This window comes from Trematomus bernacchii, unplaced genomic scaffold (assembly GCF_902827165.1).
Source record: "Trematomus bernacchii unplaced genomic scaffold, fTreBer1.1, whole genome shotgun sequence".
Lineage (NCBI taxonomy): Eukaryota > Metazoa > Chordata > Actinopteri > Perciformes > Nototheniidae > Trematomus > Trematomus bernacchii.
Genome location: NW_022987727.1, coordinates 181887 through 208725, shown reverse-complemented (window position 1 = coordinate 208725; position 26839 = coordinate 181887). Strand labels below are relative to the sequence as shown.

Sequence of the window (26839 nt, the reverse complement as noted above, 5' to 3'; positions counted from 1 at the left end):
GGGCATGTATGTGCAGTTATTTGTGTGATTTCAGGTCAAGGACGTATGCAGTGTAATAAACCCATCCTTGTGACTCCTCTCATTCTGACGGAGTGCTGCTGCTGATGCTGTGCGCACCGCACTCTGCTGGCTTCAGCCAATCACGTCAGCCGGCGGCGCGGGGGGCGGGGGGGAGCGTCCGTCACAGCTAACTGACCGGGGAACAGATCGCATTCTTCCTCCGTCGAAACAGCCGCATCATGAACAGGTTCATGGACATCTGACTGGACTGTTCAATCCAAGAAAGCGTCAACTCAAGGCCCGGTATCATTTTCATTTAACCGTTATCCATGAGATTCTTCAGGCTTACCTTCAAGTGCTTCGTCGACTGCTTTTGAATCTCCTTTGTCAACGGCTGAACTGACCGCGGCGCCTAGTGAAATTGTCCATCTCTCAGCTGAGGGGTCCTAACCTGTGTTAATCACAAAAACTGCGATTTTTGATGTTCAATAAGGTGAAATAACAAACTCAGTAAATCAAAAAGACAACCAGGGCACTGCGTACCAAGGCTGCATCTCCCTGTGCCTCTGTGACACCAACGGGGTCCCTGTTAGCCAGGCGCATTTATCAAACTTCACCAGCCCCTGGCTCTAACATCAGCTTAAAAAGAAGAAGAGATCTATTTTTGTGTCGATACCGAATAACATGTCACCAGAGTTAGAGGAGAACAGCCAAGGTGAGTATGATGTGTGACCTCCACTGCCTAATAATGACTGATTATTTGCCGTATGATTCAACCACTAGCTAGAACATCACCACATGCTCATGAATTGGAGCATGCTTGCTTCAGTTGCTGTTTAGTGGATGAGAGCAGACCCACACACCAAACTGCGCCTAACCTGCCTCTGTCTGGATTCATCACAACACACATACACTTCATCTTAAAATAAACTTTCCACCACAGCTGACTCAACTGCACAGAAGTCCTTTCAAAGCTAAATATGGTGTTGAACAGGTGTCAGTCATGGTGAAGCAGAAGATTGTTATTCTTCAAACTAACCATCAACACGTTTTACATCAGTATCATGAGAGCATCTTCATTTAGTAAAATGAGGTGACCCAAGTACACAAAGCAGTCTGCTTCCAAGGAGAAGTGAGTATTTATTTAGGGTTTATCATCTTTACATAAACTTATAAATGTCCAAGAACAAAATGTGTATTTTTAACCGTAACTAGGCATTTGTTTTGATTTAAATAAGGACATACTGTGTGGAGGTATACCTCACACAAGTGATGTTAAACCACAGGTATCCTCTTATGAAGTTGCTCTATAAATGCTGACGTCTCTTACCTTCCCCACTCTTTTCCCCTCCTCTGTTCATACACCCCCTCAAACTGCTCTGATCTGGATTCAGCTGCCTTGCTTTGCATCCAGCACAGAGCAGCTGATGATGATGTTCAGAATGGCACTAATGAAGCGACACATTGCTTTTGTTTGTGTTGAGAGTGCGCATGTGGAATAGATACAATAACAGTGACAGAGGATCTTAAAATCTACCTTGAACCGGCTCTGCTGTGTTGTACTGCAGCACACCAATCACTCTGTAAGACATGCACATCAGGGGAAGGCTCAATGATGACAATACACGTCAGTGCAACACGATTTTAGCCCAAATACTAATTGTGTGGAGGCAGTTAACAAAATACATGATACATTAGATCCTAATGAAGGTTGTACACTCAGTTGTAGTGCAGCTTTATTACAATGAATGAAAAACGTGCAGTCTCACTCTTCCATTCAGTGCAAGTCTAGCATAGGAGACTGGTTGATCTGGCATGTGATGTGAATTTATGAATGTGTATATTTAACACTCAGTCATACTGAATTCTGTATCTGTTTATAAGTTATTCTCCTTCATTGCTGTCCTTCTATTGGCAATCTTTTTTATCTGACCATTGTATATATTTTTTTCTGTCCAGGTGAAATAAGTCTCCCCCAATTGGAGGCAGGGACCCTCTCCGAGGAGGAGGGCGGGGGGTCAGCTCGCCCCCTGGTGTCTGTGTCCGGAGCTGACCCAGGGTGTGGTGAGGGCGGAGGAGCTGGCCCATTGCATACGCAGGATGGGTCTGGGACTGGAAATGGGGCTGTAGCAGTACCATTTCCGGAGAGAGAAACATGGACCAGACAGATGGACTTCATCATGTCCTGCGTGGGTTTTGCCGTCGGCTTGGGCAACGTGTGGCGGTTCCCTTACCTCTGCTACAAGAACGGAGGAGGTAAGCTTCAAGAGCACAGTGTATTTAATACAGGCATCTGCTTTATGCACACACACACATGAACACTAGAATGGCTATCAGAGAGATTCTCAGCACACCTCTGCCAAGTTCAATGGTGCATTCACGTGTTGAGAGGTCAGTCTATGAGCTGTAGGTCGTACTATGGTAACAACATGGATGCCAAAGAAAATACGTTTTGTACTTTCTGGCTTGGAGCAAATGCCCAACCTCGCAATGTGTACAAAAGTGTAACATAATTACAGTATCCATCCCATGATCTGGATCCGCTCCAAAGTTTGATGTTTTCTTGATTTTTTTGTTATCCCTTATTTACCCTTCCAGCAAATGTTCTGAAAATCTGCTCATGATCACCTAAGGACTATCCCTTTCAAATGTCTTAGGCCAATTTATGTAATTATGAATGATTCATTCTAAAACTACTGAGGGGTTTAAAATGCTAATGTGCAAGAAAAAGGTCATGGAGTACTTCATATTAAATTGTGAGCTTTTCTTGTATAGCAGTTCTTTTGAACTTGTCATTCAAAATATTCATACATCTTACCACTCTGCAAGGTTCATAACCTTTAGGGTGAACAAAAGAGGGCTAAGCAAACACCACTGAGGATCACCTGGAGGAGGCATTTTATTTTTTAAGCTAGCAAATCTCCTTTTCCTATGGTCTTCTCAACAGGGTCTCTTGGTGTTGAATTCCACTATCCACAAAGAGAGGGTCTGAAACTGAGTGCTGAACTTGTCTTCTAGTTTTAAATGCAGTGTCATCCAGATTCCTTCAGTACTCTTGAAATATAATCAAAAACCTGCTAAAAAGGGATCAAGTTTAGAACTACATTTTTCTAGCAATAATAATATAATAAATTAAAATGTCAAGCATTTAAAATAAGCTTCCCTATTTGAAGAATAATTTTGATATGTTGCTAGTCAGTTTGAAACAGTTTTGATCAACTCAAATACTGTTGAACACAGAAGACTTTCACTAGCTCAAGTGAAAGTGAAATAAAGGTAAGAGGCAGTGGAGGCCAGGTCTGCGTGTAGTTGAGCACGTAGCTGCAGAGCCCTGCCTACCCACGTGGTTTCACTTTATGCTTTACATTTGCTTAACAGCGTACTTAGTACAAGTTTCTCTACAGTGTTCCTGCCGCTCTCTCTCTGGCATACATGTTAGATGTGCTGTTATATACCTTTCCCCACACCCTCTCCTTTTTCATTTATGCCAGCTTGTCCAAAAGTAACCTGCACTGACTGCAGATATTAGCCTTGAATTCTCTTATCTCTGCCGGCCCTGCCCACTTTCCTACTTTTTTACAACGTGATTTGTTGAAATCAAAACCAATGTGCTGCTGTGTTAGTGTGTTAATCCAGCCCTCCCTCTCTCTAATGTGAGTTAGTCTTGTGACCCGTTGCTCTGATACCCACCTTCTGGTATCGTATAACAATGGCCTGCCTCACACAGTCCACCCCCTGTGCTCCTGCCCAGCACTCATATTGCATACAAAGGTGCTCTCTCCCACTCTTATTCTGATAAGGAGGCTAATGGATGTGTCACACAATAACCGTCCTGTGACCGTGCACGTCCTTTCCTCCCCTCTTAGTGTCAGCACCCGCTTTATCCGCTTCAGCGCTACATTTATGCCTGCGGTACACCTAACACATCAACAATATGAGATAAGCGCCAGGTGTCTTAGCCCGACCTACTTGTTACTGAAACAAGGACACCGTCTATTGGAGAAAGTAATAGTTGAATGTACTGTAAATGCGTGGAATTAATCTAATTTATTTCTAACTAAGTTGTTAGGCCTGATGTGTCGGCTCCATTTATGATTAGAGGTGATTTACTTAAGCCTATTAAGGTTGCAGTTCCTCTGTGATTTGGGCCGATATATTGGGGTATGTCAGCACAAGCTTTTTTCCCCAGTCATTTCGTTCTCGCCTCCTATTGGATCTCTTTTTCTCTCTCTCACTCTCCCACCCCTTTGCTCCTCACACACTCATGAATGTTTCCTTATATGGCTGCAGCCCTCTGCTCTCAGAGAATGACATCAAGAAAATGATGGACGGAATGAGGCTCAAATAGTCAATCAATAGCACTGTTGTTGCCAACCAGGGGGATGCCTTGGTGTATCATTTTTGTATTTGTTGCTAACACAGCGTTGTTTCAGCTTTTCTCCCTGTCTTGTGATGTATATATCTTTCCCTCCATTCTTCCTAGCCTCTTTCTGCTCTGCGTCATAGCTGGTCATGTGACTCCCTCCCATCTGCGCACTGTTGTGGCATCACCCAGAGTATATTACTATTCAGACCAAATTATTGTGATTGGATTTCGTGAATGAAATGTCTTATGCCGCCCTTTTTCCTATATTTTCTTCTGCTGTGTCTTCCTGATCAGAGCAAGCTTCTGCTACAGAATGAGAATTCAAAATGAGATTATTTATAGAAAACACTGAGTACGAACCCCTTGCCCTTGGCAATCTGCTTCTAATCGAAATGAAGTTCTAGATGCCTCAATCAGGGCTAATAACCCGAGCTGGAGTCTATTTTCATTTCCCCATGTCCATTTGATAGTACTTGATCTGCCTGCTCTCCATGCATCTTTCAAGTTCAAGGGCAGCACGTACCAAACATTTCTGTGGAATAGATTATCTGGCTTATACACGTCCAATGTATCTCTTATCTGTGGCCTTGTCTGTCCTCCTCTCTGACTTTTGCACTTTTTCATTTATTGCTTCCTCCTGCTCTCAACTGTTCCTTGTTGTGTCGAGTGCTTGGTTTGTTAGAGCCGTGCCGATGTTTGTGCAGCTTGTGTCCTTAAAAACGTTAAACCTGATTTTACCTCAGATTTCTGGCTGTTAAAGCTCTGCTAGTATATTTTTCTTCCAGAGCTGGACATACTTAATGAGCCTGGTTCTTATAGTTAAACAATACAAAACTCAGTATTGATTTTAATATGAAAACTTAAAGTAATGTTAATGAAATGTCATTACTACTACTTCTTTATTTACATTAACAAACCTCTTTCTCATAATGATTCTCTCTGTGTCTGCCTTTCTGCCTTTTCATTTCACACGTTTTAAATATGTACAACAACACATTTGAATCTAATGTCAGACATATTTAATTAACATCAACATCAAATCTAAAGGGAGTGATTTAACAAGATCAATCACCCAAAAACACTTGTTTACTAAATGCATCGCTTGTAGTACATGACAATTAACTGTCAGATAAACCGAGCCATTTAACCCTCAGTCAACAATTGCTGTTTGTAGTGGACATAAACACAGATAGGTCATACGGTAAAGTGTCTATTATTTGATCCTATGTAATAAATATGTGTTTTGTGTGTTGCAGGGGTTTTCCTGATCCCTTACTTGCTGATAGTGTTCATCGGAGGGATCCCAGTCTTCTTCCTGGAGATAGCACTGGGACAATTCATGAAGCAGGGAGGGGTCTCTGCCTGGAACATCGCACCCCTCTTCAAAGGTACCTGTGTATGTTAGCATGTCTGACGCACCAAAAACACATTTAATTTCCTCTGATTCATCACAACCTCCTAACAAACCTTCCTCTCTCTCTCTCTCACTGTCAGGTTTGGGCTTGGCCTCGATGGTGATCGTGTTCTTCTGTAACACCTACTACATCATGATTCTCGTGTGGGGCCTCTACTTTCTCTTCCACTCCTTCACCAACGAGCTGCCCTGGGCCACTTGTGGACACCCCTGGAACACCCCCAACTGTACACAGGACTTTCGCCGCTCCTGCTACAACCGCAGTGTCGCGCAGCAGGCTCTGTCCTCATCTTCTGCCAACCTCCTCTCCTCCACCCCCCTGTTGAACCTGTCCACAGCCCAGCTCCTCCTCAGTGGAAACTGCACGGATACTGAGGGCATGCGCTCGCCAGTCATCGAGTTCTGGGAGTATGTTATACCTTGTCTGGGAATTTTCATGGGGTTGAGCAGCAAGTATGCAGTCTTGACTCGAAGCCATTAAGATTGGAATACACTCATCTACTGCCAAATTTAATTTGAGGGGTGTTAGCAATGTGTTCATGTGGTTCGCACCCAGCTTCCAGATTTGTATTCTGCTCATCTGATGCTTTCAAGTCAGTTACAAAATTGTTCTGGCATCTATCTGGCATTTATAAAATCCTAATAGGACGATACGTAATTTAACTTGCTGTCACCCTTTTTTATATCTTTATTTTCTTTTTCTTAGACGTAAAGTGCTCCGTCTTTCTGGTGGGCTGGACGAGCCTGGTGACATCAGCTATGAATTGGTGCTTTGTCTCATAGTCACCTGGATCATTGTTTACTTCTGCATGTGGAAAGGAGTTAAATCTACTGGCAAGGTAAAGTGTTTTCTGGCTGTACAATTATATGACATGTCACTGTAAGGCTTTATGGAGTGCAGATTAGTATTCATTGCTTAATACGTTTACTGTATATGAAACATTACTTGCCACTTTAAGGGGTTATTGAGTGCAGAATTATATTTGCAAGGGCTTTATGTCAAGGTTTAAATAACTGCAGCATTTTGCCCTTTGGCCACAAATCAGCTTTGGTATAGTGAGAGGATCAGTGTCTAGACTGAAAGGCCCAACAACAGTATAACATTAGCACATGTGCATTCTTGAAGGTTGCTAATTTGTGTTGTAGCTTTTTTTCAGTTTGGTGTTATGCAATATCCAGTGTGATATTTAGGTCAGGCTATAATCTTATTGTCTTATTCTACATAATGTTTAAAATGATAGTAGTATAAAAGAGATTATCTCGTACTTTTTTACATGTGTGCTCTGAAACATTGTGATAATGAATGCATCTTTATTTAGGAGCATATGGAGACGTCTGTGTTTGCATACTTGTGTCTCTAGAGTAGCCAAAGCTCATAGAACGAGGGAAAAAATAATGAAGGCGATTGAGCCAGCCAGCTGTAAGCCGATTAGTAACTTTCTATGTAGATGTTTGAGAACTGGAAAGGGGCTTTTCTGCGCATGTTCACCGTAGATCAAGGCAAATATGTGCTTTCTCACTACTTTGCTCCTACCATACTGATTTAGCTGGGATTTAATGCTTCTATTAGGTATCAGGGGGCGGCTTTCTCAGCATATTTTGACAAAGAATATCTTCTGGAAAGGTCTGCCAAAAACCCCTGCTATTGCAGGAGGTTTACAAATTGTCTGGCTTTCCATTTACAGGCTACCTTTTCTTCAAAGTAACATGACAGGGCCCATTACACATCTACAGGAAGGACCTAATGGGCTTCTACTTAAGACTTGAGTATTTGCAAAGCAGGTAATTGCTTAATCAAAGTGATAAAACATACTTAGGTGCAGTTACATTGAAACATTTGACCATAGCTGATGAACCATGTTGATAAGCACTAAACTTTTCCAAATAGCCTGTTAAATTCACCATTTAACTGCATCTTGCTATGTACTTGCTTGTAATGTGAGGGGTTTAAATGTTTTATTGGTTAACTGTGGAGTTTCTACTTTCACTTAATTCAAGTTTTAATGCATAGCACTCAAACTTCACCTCCCCAATCCCAAGTAAACTTTACACATTGGTCCTACAGTATCTAGAAGTGTACTTCACAGCTCTCTTTTTCCATCTCCTCTAGGTTGTTTACTTCACAGCTCTGTTCCCCTACCTGGTTCTGGTCGTACTTTTGGCCCACGGAGTCACTCTACCTGGAGCTTTAGATGGGATTGTTTACTACCTTAAACCAGACTGGTCCAAACTTGGAGAAGCCCAGGTATACCCCTCTTTGTACACTTGTATTTTAGCTTTCCTATACAATTGTCTGGAGCAGTATGTTAACATCTAAGAAATATAGTAAACAGACTGTGAAGTATTCTGGTTATTTTGTCCACAGGTGTGGATTGATGCAGGCACTCAGATTTTCTTCTCCTATGCCATCGGCCTGGGTGCCCTGACTGCGCTGGGCAGCTACAATCGCTTCCATAACAACTGTTACCAGTGAGTTTATACACCACATAAAATCAGACGCGCATGTCACTGGAAGGAGGCCCGACATCAGCATCAGACAGTGTCCTGCCGTCCCACTGTAGAGTAGTATCAAACGAAGCAGAAAAAGTCTTAATGTGCACTACATTTCTTTCATAACAGACATTCTTCTGTCTATCTTTACTTACAATCACATAAAAACATTGGTTCCTTTTCTCCTAAAAATAAATGGCTACTGAGAACAACCATTAGCCTTGAATACCCTGCTCTGTATGGGTGTGCCAGGAATGAAGATAAAAGGCCCAAAGACTCCATAGCACATTAATAACATTTCAGATGTAGAGTACTTCAAAATAGAAGTGATTACACAGCCAGGAAGAATAATAGCAGTGTCTTTATTATAATAATAATAATAATACATTTAATTTATATAGCGCTTCTCATCTGCCAAGACAAATCTCGAAGCGCTTCACAACAAAGGACACTGATAACATTTGAGAGATTAAAAAAATAAATAATAATAAATCAAATAAAAGTCGGAGATAGCGATAAAAATGGCAGTACTCCAGGTGTACCATGCTCAAAGTTTATTGGAAGGCCTGCCGAAAGAAGAGGGTCTTAAGGCCGGTTTTGAAGACCTCGGTGGAAGGGGCAGATCTCAGCTGATCTGGGAGGGAGTTCCAGAGGCGCGGGGCGAATGAGCAGAAGGCTCGGTCTCCCATTGTCCGGAGACGTGTGCGGGGGATGTAAAGATGCTTTGAATGTGGAACAAGCTCAGATATGTAAACATATCATGGCTGTTAGGAGGTCTTGAGCCCCGTAGCAGTATTAGGGATTTTTTCTGTAGATCAGCACTTGCTTGCTTATGTGGAATGCCCATAATAGGAGGAGCCTCATGAATATCCTACCATCTCACATTTTGCTCAACCCTGACCTTAATTGGAAGTCAAAAGATGAGTTCAGATTCTGAGGTATGTTTGCTCAGCTCAGTTTCTCACAGACACATGGAGTAGCCCAGGAATAGCTGGTGAGATGTGTATATAAAGTACATTTACTTGGTTTCAGTACAACATTTTTTGACTTGTTCACTTGCTTTAAAACCACATAGCTTGATTACATGCGGGTATTTTTAGCCATGCTACCAATTTGGATGCCGGGGTAATAATATCAATCTGCTAGTCCAAGACTTTGGTTCAGGGTGAAATATCTTGAAGCACTGGATAGATTGACATTAATATTGATACATTAGCAGTCTTAACATGACTAATGTTAGTGAAGCATGCTAAACTATGAGACAATGTTTTTCTTGGTGTTACATGCTTAACTTGAAATATTCATGTTGCATACATACATAACATGCAAAACATCACATAATAATAATAATAAATTATATTTATATAGCGCTTTTCTGGAACTCAAAAACGCTTTACAGTATGAGAGAGAGTAGACAAACAAGGACAGGCAAAAACAACAAAAATAAAAACATCAGAAGCATCCAATAGTTGTTGACACAGTTGGTAATATGTGCACAATACACAAAGTACCCTGTACACTAATGAAATAGTACCTCTACATGGAGCATTCAGATCAAAGTAGAAGTGACCTTAAAGGGCTTAAAGTGTGCTGCTTCAGAATTGCTTGGCGGATTGTCAAATAGTTTTGGAAACCCTCTATTCACATACCTTTGCAACGTTTGATTAAAGGCTTTAACTCCAACTTGTGTTCCTGGTGTGTAATGAGCCTTGACGCCTCATAGGGCTCCTAGTGGGGCTATTGACTTTAATCTTGTTTAATTGTTGTGCTTATAGACTGCTTTTTGAACACAAACACTCACTCTCCCTTGTTTTGATTATTCACATTGGGGCACTGTTTCAGATTGAGAGGCTGTATTGAGCGTAGACTGAGTGGAGGTTGTTCCCCCACACAGCTGCTACAGCGTCATAATAACCATCGTGGTGCAACTGTTGTTTATACATTCTTCATATCAGAAAGGATTGTTGGCCGGTGTTGCTAGCTAAACGTCACTTGTCAGGATAAACAGAAGGTCATTCCTCGCTATGTACACCGGATAAGAGGGATGCTGTTCACTTCGTAGAATTACATCTCCAACATAATTGAATTATACATGCATGCATTATCATGATGTTAGACATATTTAGCAAGAAGTGCAAAGGGGTTTCCATGTACTCTCTCCCCCCTTTAGAGACAGACTTGACGGACTCATTGACCTCTTTGCTGTCTGCTCTCTACCTTCCTTCCACAAAGACAACAGTAGCTTTTAGAGGAATTGCTATTGATCCTCTCAGCCCATCTCATCTGTTGCCAATATTTGTCTTGAGTATGTTATGCGAGTCTCTGGTTACAGCATATTATAATTCTTTGCTCACAATGTCTGTCTCTCTGTTCTGTTTCCCGTCTTCCTTTATCTTTCGTACTCTCCATATTTCTCTGTAGGGATGCCTTCTTGCTGGCCATGATAAACAGTGGTACGAGTTTCTTTGCTGGCTTTGTGGTGTTTTCTGTGCTGGGCTTCATGGCCGCAGAGCAAGGAGTGGACATCAGTAAAGTAGCTGAGAGTGGTAAGAATACAGTTTCCCTGTGATTTTGCTGCCTAATAACACAATTCAATGAGCTGAGTATTGACAGTTTGAGCTATAATGCCCTTGACACCTTATGCTTCTGACTCTCTCTGTTAATGTGCAGGTCCAGGCCTGGCGTTTATAGCCTACCCCAAGGCTGTCACTCTAATGCCTCTGGCGCCAGTTTGGGCGGCACTTTTCTTCTTTATGTTGCTAGTACTGGGCTTGGACAGCCAGGTAATAACGATTTCTGATTGTTCACATACACTTTAAAAGGGTTGGGATAACCCCTTGGCTTAGAGGAACTGTAAGTGATTCTTTATTTTGCTGTCTTTTTAAATCCCTCGCGCATTAGGAAGAATAGATAGCTAATGTACATTTCTTTCACTTTCCCTCACTGACTCTTACAAGTGCGACACAAGCAGTCTAGACCCATCACGTCCAGTTTGAGCATTGCATTTCTTAGCAGCCTGTTTGTGTGCCTACATCCATTGTTTTACAGCCCAGGGATTTGTCAATGAGCTTCTGTATGATTCACACAGAGAGCGTCTGTCTACTCTCCCATCCATCCATTCATTTACTCCTAGTTTCCATTCTCTCTTTCCATTCCATCCACCGCTCTCCCTTTCCTGCCATAGCCACGTTAGCCATGCATATGCTGTTGTTTCAAGTAAATGATGTAAAACAATAGCCAAGTGGCCGTCTTACGTCTTAATTCTAAGGGTTTGAAAATATGTTTCAGCAAAGATACAAGTAAGCGATTTGTGCATAAGGGGACTGAGGAGGGGTGTCACCTAAATATCACCTAAAGAACACACTAAGATTATGTTCACATCCCCGACTAACTTCCCTTTTTTATCTTTGTGTCTCTCCTTCTCTCACTCAAAATGTCCCTGTCTTGTTCTCTCTGCCCTCTCTATACTCTGTTTCAGTTTGTAGGGGTAGAGGGTTTGATCACGGGAATTATGGACATGCTACCGCCTAAATCTGCCATGGGCTCCCTGCGGCGAGAGGTGGTAGCGGCCATCTGCTGCGTCATCTGCTTCTTGATCGACATATCCATGGTCACTGAGGTACGGTTGGGATTTCCTTGACTTCTTGACCTTAGATATTTCATTCTTTAGCATTAGGCAGGTTGTCATTTTGAGTTTGTCATATTAATATACATATCAGATTATTATAACACAACATCCTTCTAGGCAAAATACAATCCAATGTAGAAACTAAATGAAAGTCCAGTCTCTTACCTAATCTTGAGATTATTTTTGCTACTGTACTAAAAGATTATTTAAATTTTTCTGTAAAAAAACTAATGCTCGGCACAGGAGCCATTGCCAGGAATGAACTTGGATGAAAGCCTAAACAGCGGAGACGAGGCTAGAAATAGGTCATAAAGTATTAACAAGATGGCCTTGACTGCTCTCTTTGTTTCTGGCAGGGAGGGATGTATGTCTTCCAGCTGTTTGACTACTACTCTGCCAGTGGCATCACTCTGCTGTGGCAGGCCTTCTGGGAGTGTGTGGTGATTGCTTGGGTCTATGGTGAGATAGTGCCACACAATTACAATACAAGAACGCAAACCGCTCAAACCAACAAACTATCACAACATCCTGATGTCATTTCTGTCAGGCGCGGACCGTTTCATGGATGACGTGGCTCGTATGATCGGCTATCAGCCCCTCCCCTACATGAAGTGGTGCTGGTCCTACATCACACCTTTAGTCTGTGTGGTAAGTGCTTCTCTGTTTGTTTTTATACAAATTGTACCTTGCCTGTTGCAAACCAATGATATTTCTGCCTTTTTTTATTACAGTCAGTGTTCATTTTCCATGTGGTGAACTACAAACCCCTTACCTACAACACAGTGTACACCTACCCCCTGTGGGGCGAAGTGCTTGGCTGGATATTGGCCCTTTCCTCAATGCTCTGTATCCCGGTCACCGTTCTCTACAAACTACTGCGCTGCAAAGGATCTTTTCGGGAGGTCAGTATGCCTGGGTGCAGGCGTGTACACTCACACATTCTCTTGTGCATGCATTACTGTTTGTAATTAACAGAAATGTCTCCTTGGGTACCGCCCATGCTCACCTGTCTGTTATTTGCTCTGTTGATTTCATCATTGCTCATTAGAGAAGGCGGAAGCATCTGTCCCATAAACAGCTCACTGTCTGTATGCTCTTGTCTTTCTCCACGTAGCGCTGGAAGCACCTAACTACACCCGTTTGGGGCCGACATCACATGGAGTACATGGCCCCAGAGAGCGGGGCCAAACTGCTGCCCCCTGCAGGAACAAAGAGCACGCTTCTCTTTGAAAGTGTCATCTGATGAGCTGAGTCCCGCTGAACACAGAGCCATGGTCGCCCTTGACGTCAGCACACACCATCTACACAAAATACATGCACACCACACAGGCCTGGTAAGAGCAAAGTGCAGATTGGTTACACATCCTCCACAGTTTGAAACCTGAATGGAGAAGCCCTGGACAAATCGACCAAAGATTAGATGGGAGAAGAACCGAAACACACCCACACCCATACAGTCATCACCACTGAAACACGCCCTGCTCTGCTTTCTGACTCTACCTCGCTGACTCTCCCCGCTCTTTCTGCTCCCGCCTCTGTGCTGTCCCGTCTCGTCTTGTTCTGTAAGTGTGATGTGTCCAGTGTAGCTGCGATATCTTCCCTTTCTGTCCCTGTCTGTCATCCGTCCCCGTGTCATGCCATTTTGTGATGAGCAGAGACCTAACAATACTTTAAAAACATTCTAATCGAAAGATCTACTGCTGATATGCCATGGTCTGTATGTGTGTGTGTGTTCGGTGTGTTCGGGCGTGTGTTGGACCGTGGCAGGCGTGTCTTGATTTACATTGGACATTGTCTTTGGCCAAAGTTTGCTGCCAACTTTATTTCCCTCAAGTAACTGTTAAAGAACAGCTTCCATTTGTAAAAAAAGAAAAGAAAATTATAGTTATCAAAAAGAGACCATCACCACTTCCAGCTATGTGTTATGAGCTAACTTAAGTATCCAGTGTATTGTAGGGTCTGTGAATCAGTGTTAACAATATTTCGAGGGGATGATTATCAGTAATTCCACCTTAAGAGAAGGAGATAAACTTAAACCTGAATTGTGCAGAGAGCAGGAGAATGTGTTGTGGGGAGGGGAAAGAGCCTTGATGTGAGGAAGGGAGCAATAAATGACCAGATAAAGACGGATGTAATGTGTTTTTTCAGTGTTTTATTTACAGTCTCATTCATACTTTGTCTAACTCTAGAAATGTACCAAAACTATTCTGGTTAAATCACATTTAATATGTTACACCGGTATAAAAACTAGTCAAACATTTCACAGATAACTTGACGTGTCAGGTAGAACAAAGGTGAACAGTAAGCACTCTTAAGGAGAGTGTTCTGTAGTTTACGACACTCGACATTGTTTGCATTGGAGTGGTTCATCCAAGGAACCAATATTTAAGGATCCCTGACACACATTTCTGTGTTTTCTGCTGGTTGATCATTGATTAGTCCCATCCCACATCCCACAAATTGAGACATAATAAACACATGAGTAAATGTGATTATCAAATGTATTTATTTTAAATTCCACCTTTTTCCAGACCTTCCAAACACAAAAACATGGCCTTGAGCAAATATATTTTGGTGGGCTATTCAAATAATTATTTCCAATTATTTATGTCAATAATTGACACTGGATCCCAAAAATAGAAAAGATGTAAGCGGATTCAGACTTGTGAATACTAACTCTAAGTACACCCACATTGTGTTTAAAAGCTGCTACGCCTACTACTGAAATGCCTATTACACCTTAACTGCTATTCAGTTCATTCTTCAATGTTTTGAATTGTAATTAAAGGATTGATAAAGCGTTTCTGAGGCAATGGCCCGGCCATATCTCTGCTGGATATTCACATTTTATTAATGTTTTCTGGAATATATTGTTGGTTCAACAATATAAATTGATAGACAGACATGCTCACGCATCGTGGCCCGTTTTTCACAACAACACCTCTCACATGTGAGTTTCCCCTTACAGTCAACCTTTCACTCACTCTCTCACACAGGCTATAAATACAGTCTCCTATTCGTCCACTGTTACATTCTCCCACTCAACCCCCGCCCCTTCTCTGTCCCTCACACACGCCACGGAGCGGGAGAGCTGCAATGACGTATTGCCGGCTATCTCATTAGACAATATCATAAAAAGCCTGTTGCCACAGCAACGGCTCCCTGTATTGCCATGGCAACCAGCCGCCATGTCAAGGTGGTGCATTCTCCCCCACTGAAGGAGGAGGAGACAATGACGACCAATAGTGAGCAATGATACGTGCAGCAGCCTAAGAAGAGGAGGAGGATGGAGAGAGCTGGAGCGGTCTGACCCCTGATGGTTACATCTGAGTGCTGCACGACACATCCTGAAAAAACATCAACATTTAGGGCTAGGGGTGAGAACATTTCAAAATATATCACAGCAAAGACACGTGAAGTCATTTTGAAAGTGATGAACTCACAAGGACGAAGTCTGTGTCGCCCAGTTTCTTGAGAATGTGAAGCACTGCATCATGAACTGTGACAAACAGCCGGCTCTTTGGGATGGACTCTGAGAAGAAGCCTGCCGCCTCCAGCTGCTCCACGACACATGCTGATATTTGACCACACAGAGGCATGCATGACAATGAGGTCTGAACGCATTAGACGTAAAGCATTTGATCATAGAAATAAATATTTATGTCTGACTGATGTGACACCACTAAAGCCGAGACCTTGACACATTCATTATCTAAGCTCCATTGCCTTGACTCTAGGACATTAGGTTTGTCTTGTTGTGTCTAGTTTGCTCACCTTGGCAGCCTGCTAGATAGACGTCCAAATCAATCTCTCCAAAGTCCCTGAAAATCTGGTTAAGAAAAGACAGGTATCACTTTATGTAATTTTGTGGGACATTCATTATTTTAACAATGCATATAAGAATGGCCTCCCCCTTCCCTCATGTATTCACTTAGTTAAACATATGATGGTTAAATGAAATTAACACACACATTTTTCAAGGTCTTCACAGAGACGGTGTCCACAAAGCTGGTGGTCGAGATGTCCAAGATAATGCTGTGCGTGCCTGACCTGACAGCCCTTTCCTTTTCCTCATTTCCGCGCTGCGATACATTGTTGATGCTGTTATCACCGTGGTAACCTGTTTCTGAATCTGAGTCGGACATGGTTGTGTCATGCTGGTAAGCCTCGTTTACCTGGCCTATACTAAGGCCATTTGTGGAGGTTTCTGTCAGGCCTAAGGCTACAACATCCCCCTGACTTTGCTCCTTCAGTCCTGCAGAGACTTTCCTCTCATTCATCTCTGAGAAAGTGTCCTTGGAGAGTCGTCTGACTGCTTTTCTCTGCCAAAAGGTAGAAACATTGGAAATAACATTTAGTGACTTATCAGTTTTATATAAAATATGTGATCTTTGAAACTCAAAAATGTAGCATCATACTTGTTTCTTTGCCTCCTTTTTGGCTTTATTTTTCTCTTTCTCTTGTTTACGCTTTAGTTTCCTTTCTTGCTTCTTCTTTGCCGTCAGCAGCTTTCCGATTTCAATTCCACTCTGCACAAAAAGCCAAGCTTTGCATTAAAGAGAGAAAAAGGGAAAGTGAGACAAGTGAGAGCGATAATGAATGCAATTAAGGGAGCTGTAGGCAGCGGACAGGGATTTCAAATGCAAGCCTGCACCCAAACACACTTCCACATTCATGGACACACACCTTCTCTTGCAGGGCCTCCAAGTACATCTCAGCATTTGTGTAGTAGATGGTTGTAGATGAACGGAAGATTTTAATTCCTGGAATCTCTTTAGCCTGTAGGGACACAACATGAAGCAGAAGAGTTTTAAAGTGCTGTTCTGCTTTCCGTTCATCTTGTACCTCCCTCAGCTATTGTTTGGCTAAATGGAGTTCTACCACCATTTAATGTGCACATTTCAGGGGGGAAATAAGGTTTTACATTTATATTTAGTTGTATATTAAAATGCAGATAAAGACATAGACGGTAAGATTTCTGTTGCCAACAGAGTACCCAAAAATCAAATCTGTAAAAGGATTTATTTGTGTACTCACAGCAAGAGCGCTGCTCCTCTAGCTTGGAACACTATGCAAAAAATATTGAAACTCAGCATTTTGATTCCCTTGCATCGTTTTAAAGCACGACTGGATGAAATATTATTGGATACCTGTAAATGTAAATAGATGCTAATGTATACCCCTGAAATTATGTTGTGATGTCCTTTTTGTTTTCTGTTTGTTTTTATATGTGTAACTCAATGTACCGCAGGTCTCCCTTGTAAAAGAGATCGTTGATCTCAATGGGATTTGTAACCTGGATAAATAAAGGCTACAAAACAAAACATTGGCAAAATGACCTTTTAACAAGACGTAAAGGTATAGAAGCTTTGTAAGGCTGTACCTCAGCTAAATGCTCAAATCAACATGCTAACACTCGTAAAGCAGGTGTAATGTTGACCTTGTGCACCACCTTCTTATAGTGTGTTTTTTGTTATGTTTGCTAATTAGCACTAAACCAAACAGTACAGCTAATCTTGATTAGTATGTCTTTAGTTTTGCAATTCTTCCAATACTTTGGTCATCATTGGAAACAATGTATGTCCCAATTGTGTGCCAATCATTCTGGTGATTGTTGAGATATTTGTTAGGATAACTTAAATGTTTGGAATGACTGACGTTGGCATCCCTCAGGCAACTCCGCTAAAATGAAACAACAATGTAGAATAACTATTTTCTTAAGAAATGTATGAACTGTTGACAGTGAACTCTGTAGATAATGAATCAGATATCTTATAATCTAAAAGAAAGTAAAGCTATCTATATGGGTGAATACCAAAAGGTTGGTGAGAAAAAGTGTTTACATCCTATTTGGTTGATCTTTTACTTTTCTGTGGATGATTATTATACTGTGTGACTTATATTGGTCACAAAACCATTACTACCTCCTTGTAGGTATCTGTGTCCAGATACAGGTCAGTGCCTGACACGTGGCCCAAGATAGAGTAACGGGGTCTGAAAGGTATTTTAAAATGACATTGTTATTGCAGCTCTGTGAAATTGTCATCAAAATCTGATATTGTGTTTACATATATACATCATTAATTAATAATAAGTAGCGTGTAGTTACAGTTGTGTCCTGAAGATGACAGTTAGCATGGAAAAGCCAACAGAGACAGCCAAACCCAGATCCAGGTTGAGCAGGATGGTGCTTGTGAATGTGACCAGCCACACCATCTAAAGGTTAGCAGAAACACTGACAGTCAGCGGGGTCAAAGGGCTATTCGGTTAAAAAAAGGATAAACTGAGCAAAATGACTCTTAGAGAGGATTTAGTCGTACCAGGTCAACCTTGTTGGTCTTCCACAGCAGAGGCACATCCAGGAATTGCTTAAACATGCCTTTCAAATTCACAAACACTATTGTGGATAAGACAGCCTAAGGAACAAAAACACATACAGTTATATCGATATGAACCCACAGCCTTATAGGGCATTACAAATGATCTGCAAAGAGAGATTCTGATCAAGAGGGTTACCTTGGGGAGATCTGAAAAAAGGGAACCTATTTTCAAAACCGTGACGAGCACGATGACAGACGAAATCACTCCTGCAACCTGACAAAACACACACAAAAGTATTCAACATAAAAAAGCCCCAAGTAGGACATAATAATTAAATATAATCAGTGGTATTTGGGCCTTTTTTCCCCCATATGTGTGTTTACTTGTGTCTTGCCCCCTGTGCTCTCCTGCACGAGGCTGCGAGACAAGGAGGAAGTGACAGAGTAACACTGAAAGAAGCCGCCGACAGTGTTACTGAGACCCAAAGCAACCAGCTCCTGAATAAAAGAGGAAGTGCAAAAAACACCACATTTAGGTTGAGAAACTGATGGCCTTTGATATTGATACAAATGTAAAACTATTCATATCCTAGCCATTAGTGTACTAGTATATAATAGGCTGTTACCTGGGGTCAGCAACAAAGTTGAGTTTTCATTAACTTTGTGGCCATGTCAACACATTTCTGCCAGGCTGAGAGCATTGCCAAGCTTATTTAAGACACACTTGATTGCATAAAGCTTGTTGAACATTAATTATTTAGGAGGCCAGCTCTTAGAGGCTGTGAGTGCTCCCAGACTGCCTCGCTCCAAAACAGAATGATCGCAGTCACATGCCTCTGAATAAGTCTGTGTGCTATAGACAAGAATAAGCTTTTTTTTTAATACTGACTGTAGAGAAAGCACAGGTTGTTAAAGGTTCTTCCTTTGTATGACTATTTCCTGGAGTAGACCTGATTTTCTAGCAAACGGAAGACAGTGCAGTTCAATCTCAGGTCGGGGTTTGGCATAAATAATGAATAATCAGAAGACAAAGCCAAAGATAGCATCTTCATTATACATACAGTACTCTTCTATAGTACCTGTGATCACATTTATACACGCTTGTATCTACATTTTTCTAGATGTGAGTACACAAAAGCAACACTTTATAGATAAACTGCAAAATGAACTTAGTGAAACTGCAACTATGTGTTATGCATGTATGTGTTCGGCTTTGGAGGGCTTTGTAACATGACGTTATGCCATGTGAGATGTTTGAGGCATTTAGAAATGGACTTATATTACTGGCTTAAATGGCCAACTCCTTTAGCCGACTTCTTAAAAGGTTTAGGCGATCAAATTTCAGTGCGTCATTACTATTAGGATATAATTAAGAAATTGATGTTGCCTAATATGAGTTGTAGATGGAGACTATGGGGAAACAAGAGAAACCTCTTCTCTAAAATTGCACATAAATGCAATATGTAATCATTTCTTGAATGTAAAATCCAATTTGTAGAAAGTGCTTTTGAAAAACAAAGGCACACTTACATTCAAATTAATAATCTGCTCTTTACAGCTTTGGAAAATCATGCTCAGCATTAATATGACCTACAGGCAGTTATGTCACACTTTTATTGTTGCAATCTGAATCTTTGATAAAAACATTTATCTATTGACGTAGCTAATAAAATGTCCACATTATATATATATATATATATATATTAAATTAACCAAGCATCAGAAAAAATAAATAAATAAATTGCTCTGTTGTTGGGGTGGGGCTTGATCCAGGAAATGTTTCCACCAATGTGACAGTGAGTCATGACCAACTGTGAGCGAGCAGAAGTCTAATATTAGGCCAATGTTAGACTCTTCACTGTTAGCGCTGAGTCAGAGAGGAACAATTAAAACTCTCACAGATGTTTGATAGTACCACAGTGTGTGTGTGTTTGTTTGTGTGTGTATATGTATTCCTTACCTGGTTGCTGTCCACCTTGTAGCCATGTTTGAGGGCAAATGTTTTGCCCAGAGAAATGTTGATGGCGTAGCCCACAATTGCTATTGCAAAAGCATCACCTATCACATCTGAGAATAATGTGGCATCTGGGGCACGAGGGGCCTTAAGCCTGGGGCAGGAGGCAAAGATGAGTGGTTTAGGTTTGTATCACTTTTGTCTCGCTCAACACACAGAATCCAAATAAACGAGTAGCTCTACAAACGGAAATGTCCCCTCTGTGGGACGGATGTAAGTATTCTGAAACAACTCAGGACATTTTCGCAGAGGTGGTTAAATCTCTTGACATTAAGCATCATTATGTAATTACTGAACCATAAAATAACAGCTTCAAAACATTGTACACTGACTTGTACAAGGGAGAATGGGGTCTCTGTTATTGCCACACTGCTTCCTGAACGGCTGTTCTTATACTAAGTAACTTTGGTGGGTCATACAATCTCCCAGGAGAAGAGCGCACACTTTACAGTGTTTTGGAGAAACTGGATCACATTTTATTGAATTCCATGATTATGAAAAGCTACTGGCTCACTCACTTAAAAACTCACTCATACTAAGACACTGACACCCTGTTTCTAGGCAGGCTGTGTCACTGTTAACAGCTTAATTATCTTCACAGCATGTGGTAATGTTGTGGTTGTGATCTTGTGAATAGCCTTGAATAGCTGTCCTGAATCTGACCTCTCTAAACACACAAAGTTAAACTTACCCACTTGGAATCTCTCCAACGACATCAATGTTATATTTACTTGTAAGGTCGGCAAAGTAGATAATGATTGTTGCTGCGATGATCTGTTAAAAACAGGAACAAGCAAATATTGTCAAATCATTATTTTCAGCACATGCAAGTGTTAAACAAGGACATCATTGCCTCCATTATGATTAAGATGCCCCCTGCTGGACCATTACATTAATACAACTAAGTACAAAAGAAAAGAGAGGAAACATCTAAGCATCTCTGCTTAGATGTTTCCTCTATTCTTCTCTCTTTTACTTACTGCTATGATTTCTATTGGGATGGGCATCGGCAACTTCTGTCTGTAGCACTCATTGATTTCTTTGACAACAATGAGAACAGAAAGCGCAACCAAGCTGACCACCAGCTCTGGCACTTTGGTCTCAGGCAGCAGCCGGCATATATCCACCAGAGTCTGTAAGAAAAGAGTTGGAGAGAGAAGGAAAAAAGAAAGGGAGGAAGTTGAAATCTCATGTCACCTTGTGAAAAAGGACGGTCAAAAATAGAAATGTTTAACAATACAATACCACTTTTTATGATAAGAGACTGTCAAAAGTGTTTGTCTTTTTAACTCAAGCCCCTGATATTATATTTTTTGGGGCTTTAATTTGTAGTATTAAGAGCTGCTAATGTTGCTTCTCCCCACCGGAAAAATAACCCATTTACACCTCATGCAGGGAAAAGAAAAAAAGATTATATCAGTAGACAGTAGACAGAAAATGTTCCTCTTTTTTTGGTTTTGTTTCACTGATTAAACAAAACAGGATATAATGTGTTAATAAGTCAACTTTAGAGGTGCTATAGAAGGAATTTGTAACCTTTGGACAGAGCAAGGCTAGCTGTTTCTAAGCTAAGCTATCCAGCTGCTGAACATAATGTTCAACCAGATGTTTTGCAACCAGGGGGGTTAAACATGGTGTTCATATAGTTTCCGTTAATTATTTGATTTGTTGACAGACACACTATTAGTAACCTGCCTTTCAAGTATGTAACGGTAGCATATCCACCAGGCATTGTTGAATCTCTAGAAAGGTATTATATTTCACTATTATAGATTGTTGTACACTATAAACATCTCACATCTATAATGAAGTCTTTAGCCAGTGATTTAGTTGGTTAGTTAGTTAGTGATTTAGTTAGTTAGTTAGTTAGTTGGTTAGTCAGTTAGTTAGTTAGTTAGTTGGTTAGTCAGTTAGTGAGTTAGTGAGTTAGTGAGTTAGTGAGTTAGTGAGTTAGTGAGTTAGTGAGTTAGTGAGTTAGTGAGTTAGTGAGTTAGTGAGTTCCCCTATGACACTTATCATTCTTTTTTAGTTTGCTTGTTTGTGTTCTGTTGTAACTCCTGTCATGTCAGACCCTACCACTCCCATTTTGCTGGCCTTGTGTCAGTAGATCCTGTACTGTATACTGGTCCACTTCCACTTGTTTGCTGCAAGATAGCGTTTTTGTATCTTAGCCTGCCAGTACCTGTGTTCGACCCGTGTTATGACCCGTGTTATGACCTGATTTTGCCTAGCTATACCTTGTCTTTTAAGTAAGTCAAGACTTCAGCTTTTGTTTGAATCATGCTTTTGGGTTTTTATCCTTGAGTTGTGCCAAACTTGTATTTACTGCTGAGCGTTAATAACATGATCTGAACCTTGCTTACCCTCTGTTAGTCTATCAGTCAATCTCTTGTCAGTATCCGTATCCTGATTGTTTAATGTCTTACATACTCACATAAATAAGGGAGAGTGGACCAGTGAAGCGAGCTGGCTTGACTCCAAACAGGTACTTGAGCTGGGACACACAGACATGGCATGCTGACCCAGTGGTGTAGCCTCGAATCAGTGGTTCAGACAGGTAGGTGACAACGAAACCAAACCTCACCACACCTAACAGGATCTAAGTATGGAGAGAAAGAGAGAAATTATCAAAATGTGTGAAATATTACATAAAAGGGTTGCTCAGTACTGTGATACAGTCATAAACAGTTTTATATTTGGTCAGAATTGACACACAATCACACCTGAAAGATTCCCGTCAAGACCGTGAGGGAACATGCTATTTCTACTCTGTGTGCATCCCGCGCATCAAGGTCTGTCCCGTTAGTGCCGTTTGCAGGAAAGTCAATGTCTGGTGCCAGCCTCTCCGTCACGCTCCCAATCATGATGCTGATCACAGCAAATGTTCCTGAACATACAAAACGTCAGCATTTTTGTTAAAGTTCTTTCAGTATTTTTTTATTTCTGCCACTTTCACACATGTTTTCTTAGTCACCTATGGAGATGTGTCTGGAAGTGCCAAAGATGAAGTAGACCAGAACCGGGTAAAAGGAGGTGTAAAGGCCAAACACTGGGCGTAAGGAGGCCAGAAGGGCATATGCCATGCCTGATTCAAAGAAAAAAAGCAATGATGTTACATATTTGGCCGTCAAAACACTCAGAAAAGTAAGACATGTTGGGTAATGGACTAACTTTACTTCTCTCTGAGGGTAAGGAAAGATCCATACCACTATCATAGCTGTTTATTGTAGAAAGCCTCAACCAGGAGACGGTTAGCTTAGCAAAGAGAGTGGAAGCAGGTTAAAAAGCTACCCTGGGTTTCTCAAAAGGTAAAAAATGAGCTACTAGTACCTTTAAAGTTTACTGAATAATATCTTGTTTGATTATCCATGCAAAGATTTTTGTATTAAAAGGGGAAAAATAAACACTTGTTGATATTTACTGGCTAGGAGCAGTGAGTTCCTGGGATATGGGGAAACAATAATTGGTAATTTTTACATTCAATTTGATTTCTAGAACAACAAAAAAAGCTTTGGAGCGGCTGGTGGGCAGACTTTGTTACATTTGTAAAGCACCATGCTGGCATTTTGTTTGTAGTCTTAATGCTAAGCTAAACTCAAACTCTCCTGGATTGAGCTTCAAATGTACACATGTGGGTTATTTTCCAAAATGACAAACTATTTATTTAAAGTGACAAGTTTGCTAAGCTTTTGAATGTGGATAAGCCCCCTTCAGTGTTCACATTCACACATACAAACCCTGCGGCAGATGCATGATGCCCACACTGCAGCCAGAGATCAAGTCCCCGATGAAGTTTTCTCTGATGGAGTAGTGAGGCAGCCAGCTGAGCACGGGGATCCAGCTCAGCAAGGTGTGCTTCAGTCTGGGCACCGAACACCTGCAACAGTCATATATTTATTCATATTAAAATGTGACTGTTTTTACACAAGGGTTTCTGCCTAAAAAGTCACATAAAACATGTATATTGTAGTCCTTGGTTTTGTTCTTCATTCAAATTTCAGTGTGAGCACATTTGAATTAGTTTCCCTGAAGAGCGATTATCTTATCTAACATATTGAAACATTTAAAAAATGTTTTGCTTGTTTAGAAAAAAAAAACAGATGTGCTAACAAATTCAAACATTTTGTGTCTTGAGAATTGGAACACCTGCTAAATGTTTATCTTTATCTGCTGCCCTTGTAAAAAATGGACACATTGGATAACACCAGCATAGGCAACTTGTGACATCGAACCTGAGGTTTGTCCTTGTCTGCAAAAATGTAACTACATTTTAATAATCATTATCATAATTGAATAGAATATATTTAATCTTAGAAGAACGTGCCCTGTTTATATGATTGCTTGATATTTGTATTAAGAGTTCTATATGATGTATAGGTTATCAGGTTATCGTTCAACGATTAAAAAACAGCTCAATAAACTGTGAACTTTGCTCATCGAATTACATAAAACGGTTGTTCAGTGTTTTTTTTTCCACCAGCATTGTACTTTGAGATCGCAAAACAGTTACATGCACAAACTCATTCATAACAGATTCACTCATTCATGAGTGTCACTTTTAAAAGGTTGAGTGAGCAGTGAGAGGTACAGGTAAGCCTTACAGAGACATTTACAAGCATGCAAATACACATCTGCAAATGCATAAAGGTGTTCTATTCATCCATTTATAGAGTTAATCCAGTTTTTGCACACCTCCATCCCCTGCATCTTCTCTTTCTTTACCTCAGGGACTCTTTCAGCCGTTCTCCCAGGGTTGGTTTGGTGGACCAAGTCCCTTTTTGTGCCACTTCATCCAGACGTAACTCATCCAGAACCCTCCTCTTCACAAAATACTCCCCAACGGAGCAGTCCTTCTTCTCTGTGTCCATGTTTCCTAGACCAAATTCACCAGACCCCCTAAAGCCAGTGTCCTCCTCTACTGCCTGAGGATGTTTGTTGTTACAACACCACACAGTGTATAGCAAGAGTCAAGCCTCCTCACCTCCTATACTGATTGACAGTGCTTGGATTGTGGGAGTGACTGTTCCTTTCCTTTCCTTACAGGAGAAGAACCACCAGCACTAGTTCTCCTTGCATCCACCAGATGCCCTCAAACTCACCTTTCCCCTCACCTGACTGCCCCACCCATCTCTCCACCTGTGCTGTTACACACACACACACACACACACACACACACACACACACACACACACACACACACACACACACACACACACACACACACACACACACACACACACACACACACACACACACACACACACACACACACACACACACACACACACACACACACACACACACACACACACAACACACAACACACACACCTCAGGACATGTGTGTATGATAGTGAATGTCACCTTTTAGTTATTAACTTGGTGAACAACACTTCAAACTGTAAGATAGAAAAAAAATACCTCTTGTATTATCTTTGCACGAGGTCATACATAAATAAACAGCCATAGCTGATGGTGCATACAGACATAACTGTATGTAACATTCATTAATGCATGTGAAAAATCCCACTGTGACTATTCTTTTTTCATAATATGAAAAATAATAAAGTTTGTATGGTTTTAATTGTATGAAACATCTCACCCGCAGACAGCTTGTGAGACATTGAGCTACTGGCATTGCCCAATATGCTTTATGCTTTATGTGATTTGTCAAAAACGAAACAACCCTTTTTCTAACATAAACCCAAAATAAAAAAACACTCAAAATTAGCTAGAAATGTTCTATATTTAACATATAATGTAATGTTATGTAATGGGGTCCATTTCTCTTACACATACTACGCGTCAGATCACATCAAATTACTAGACTAGTACAAACTAAAACTTTATGGATGATGTACAATATGCAATATGTCTCTCTATATATACTGTACATTCTATATCCATACAAAATATTTTACATTCATTATTTTAAATATTTATATATAATAATATTTATATTTGTTATAGAAGTGGTGTCCAATTAATCTGTGTATGTCTGTCTAAGATATCTGACCTGTTGTTGCCGCTATATCTGACCTGTTGTTGCCGCGAAAAAAGCTTGTGAGCCAGTGCTATATTAACGTTTGTACCAAGACATATCATAAAAATACTAAAAACTTTCACTCCAGAAAATATATTTTTCTGAAAGCATGTAGTCCTTTGTGTCAGAAACACAGTCACCAGGCAGTGGTGTTGGCAGGGTTTTTAAGCTGGAAAATAAAAAATATCCATTTGACTCTTTTTCAATGTTATCTTACCTAGGTGTAAAGTGAACAATTCATTTATAAAATAAGGTTTTGCAATAAAGAAATATTGGAAATAGTTTAATTAAAACTATTTAATAAGCATGCTCAAACAAGCTACTTCAACATGATAACAGCAAGCCAGGACACGTGCAGATACATCTTACTAATATAAGTAATTTTTTACATTAACATACTTTTAGGTAGTCATTTTCCAACCTCTACTGTTTTTTATGTTTTCCAACGATCACATGGCTAAACAAGCATTTTACGTTGTGGAACAAATAGCTCATAGGAAAAGATTTCCGTTTTGTGCCTGAAATGACTCACAGTCATGGATGTGTGTTGGACGAAATAGTAAAA

General features: G+C 40.8%; 2 protein-coding genes across 2 annotated transcripts; one reads left to right on the top strand and one right to left on the bottom strand.

Moving 5' to 3' along the window:
- The first annotated feature begins 186 nt into the window (after nt 1-186).
- On the top strand, nt 187-14028 carry si:ch211-117c9.5 (sodium- and chloride-dependent creatine transporter 1). The gene is made up of 14 exons (XM_034145062.1): nt 187-715; nt 1960-2256; nt 5623-5754; nt 5861-6188; nt 6487-6619; nt 7891-8025; nt 8146-8249; nt 10692-10816; nt 10941-11053; nt 11749-11889; nt 12255-12357; nt 12446-12546; nt 12630-12800; nt 13013-14028. The coding sequence occupies exons 1-14, from the start codon at nt 685-687 to the stop codon at nt 13139-13141; spliced, it is 2043 nt and encodes a 680-aa protein (XP_034000953.1). The 5' UTR covers nt 187-684; the 3' UTR covers nt 13142-14028.
- Nucleotides 14029-14487: 459 nt separating this feature from the next.
- On the bottom strand, nt 14488-25132 carry LOC117494253 (solute carrier family 26 member 6-like). The gene is made up of 19 exons (XM_034145061.1): nt 24955-25132; nt 23970-24109; nt 23207-23317; nt 22956-23119; nt 22667-22831; nt 21213-21365; nt 20924-21006; nt 20179-20326; nt 18603-18716; nt 18415-18492; nt 18219-18314; nt 18008-18114; nt 17823-17892; nt 16585-16677; nt 16317-16427; nt 15870-16220; nt 15673-15727; nt 15342-15472; nt 14488-15245 (listed from the first exon to the last, which is right to left on the bottom strand). Exons 1-19 carry the CDS (start codon nt 25098-25100, stop codon nt 15219-15221), a joined length of 2343 nt encoding a protein of 780 aa, XP_034000952.1. The 5' UTR covers nt 25101-25132; the 3' UTR covers nt 14488-15218.
- Nucleotides 25133-26839: the final 1707 nt, after the last annotated feature.

What these genes read in the sequence shown, in the direction of transcription:
- si:ch211-117c9.5 (XM_034145062.1), top strand. Translation starts at nt 685, where the DNA reads ATGTCACCAGAGTTAGAGGAGAACAGCCAAG. An exon ending in GTTAGAGGAGAACAGCCAAG is followed by an intron (nt 716 to 1,959) that starts GTGAGTATGATG and finishes TTTTCTGTCCAG; the next exon opens with GTGAAATAAGTCTCCCCCAA. An exon ending in GGTGATTGCTTGGGTCTATG is followed by an intron (nt 12,358 to 12,445) that starts GTGAGATAGTGC and finishes CATTTCTGTCAG; the next exon opens with GCGCGGACCGTTTCATGGAT.
- LOC117494253 (XM_034145061.1), bottom strand. Translation starts at nt 25,100, where the DNA reads ATGGACACAGAGAAGAAGGACTGCTCCGTTGGGGAGTATTTTGTGAAG. An exon ending in AGACCAACAAGGTTGACCTG is followed by an intron (nt 18,115 to 18,218) that starts GTACGACTAAAT and finishes GCTAACCTTTAG; the next exon opens with ATGGTGTGGCTGGTCACATT. An exon ending in GCGACACAGACTTCGTCCTT is followed by an intron (nt 15,246 to 15,341) that starts GTGAGTTCATCA and finishes ATGTTTTTTCAG; the next exon opens with GATGTGTCGTGCAGCACTCA.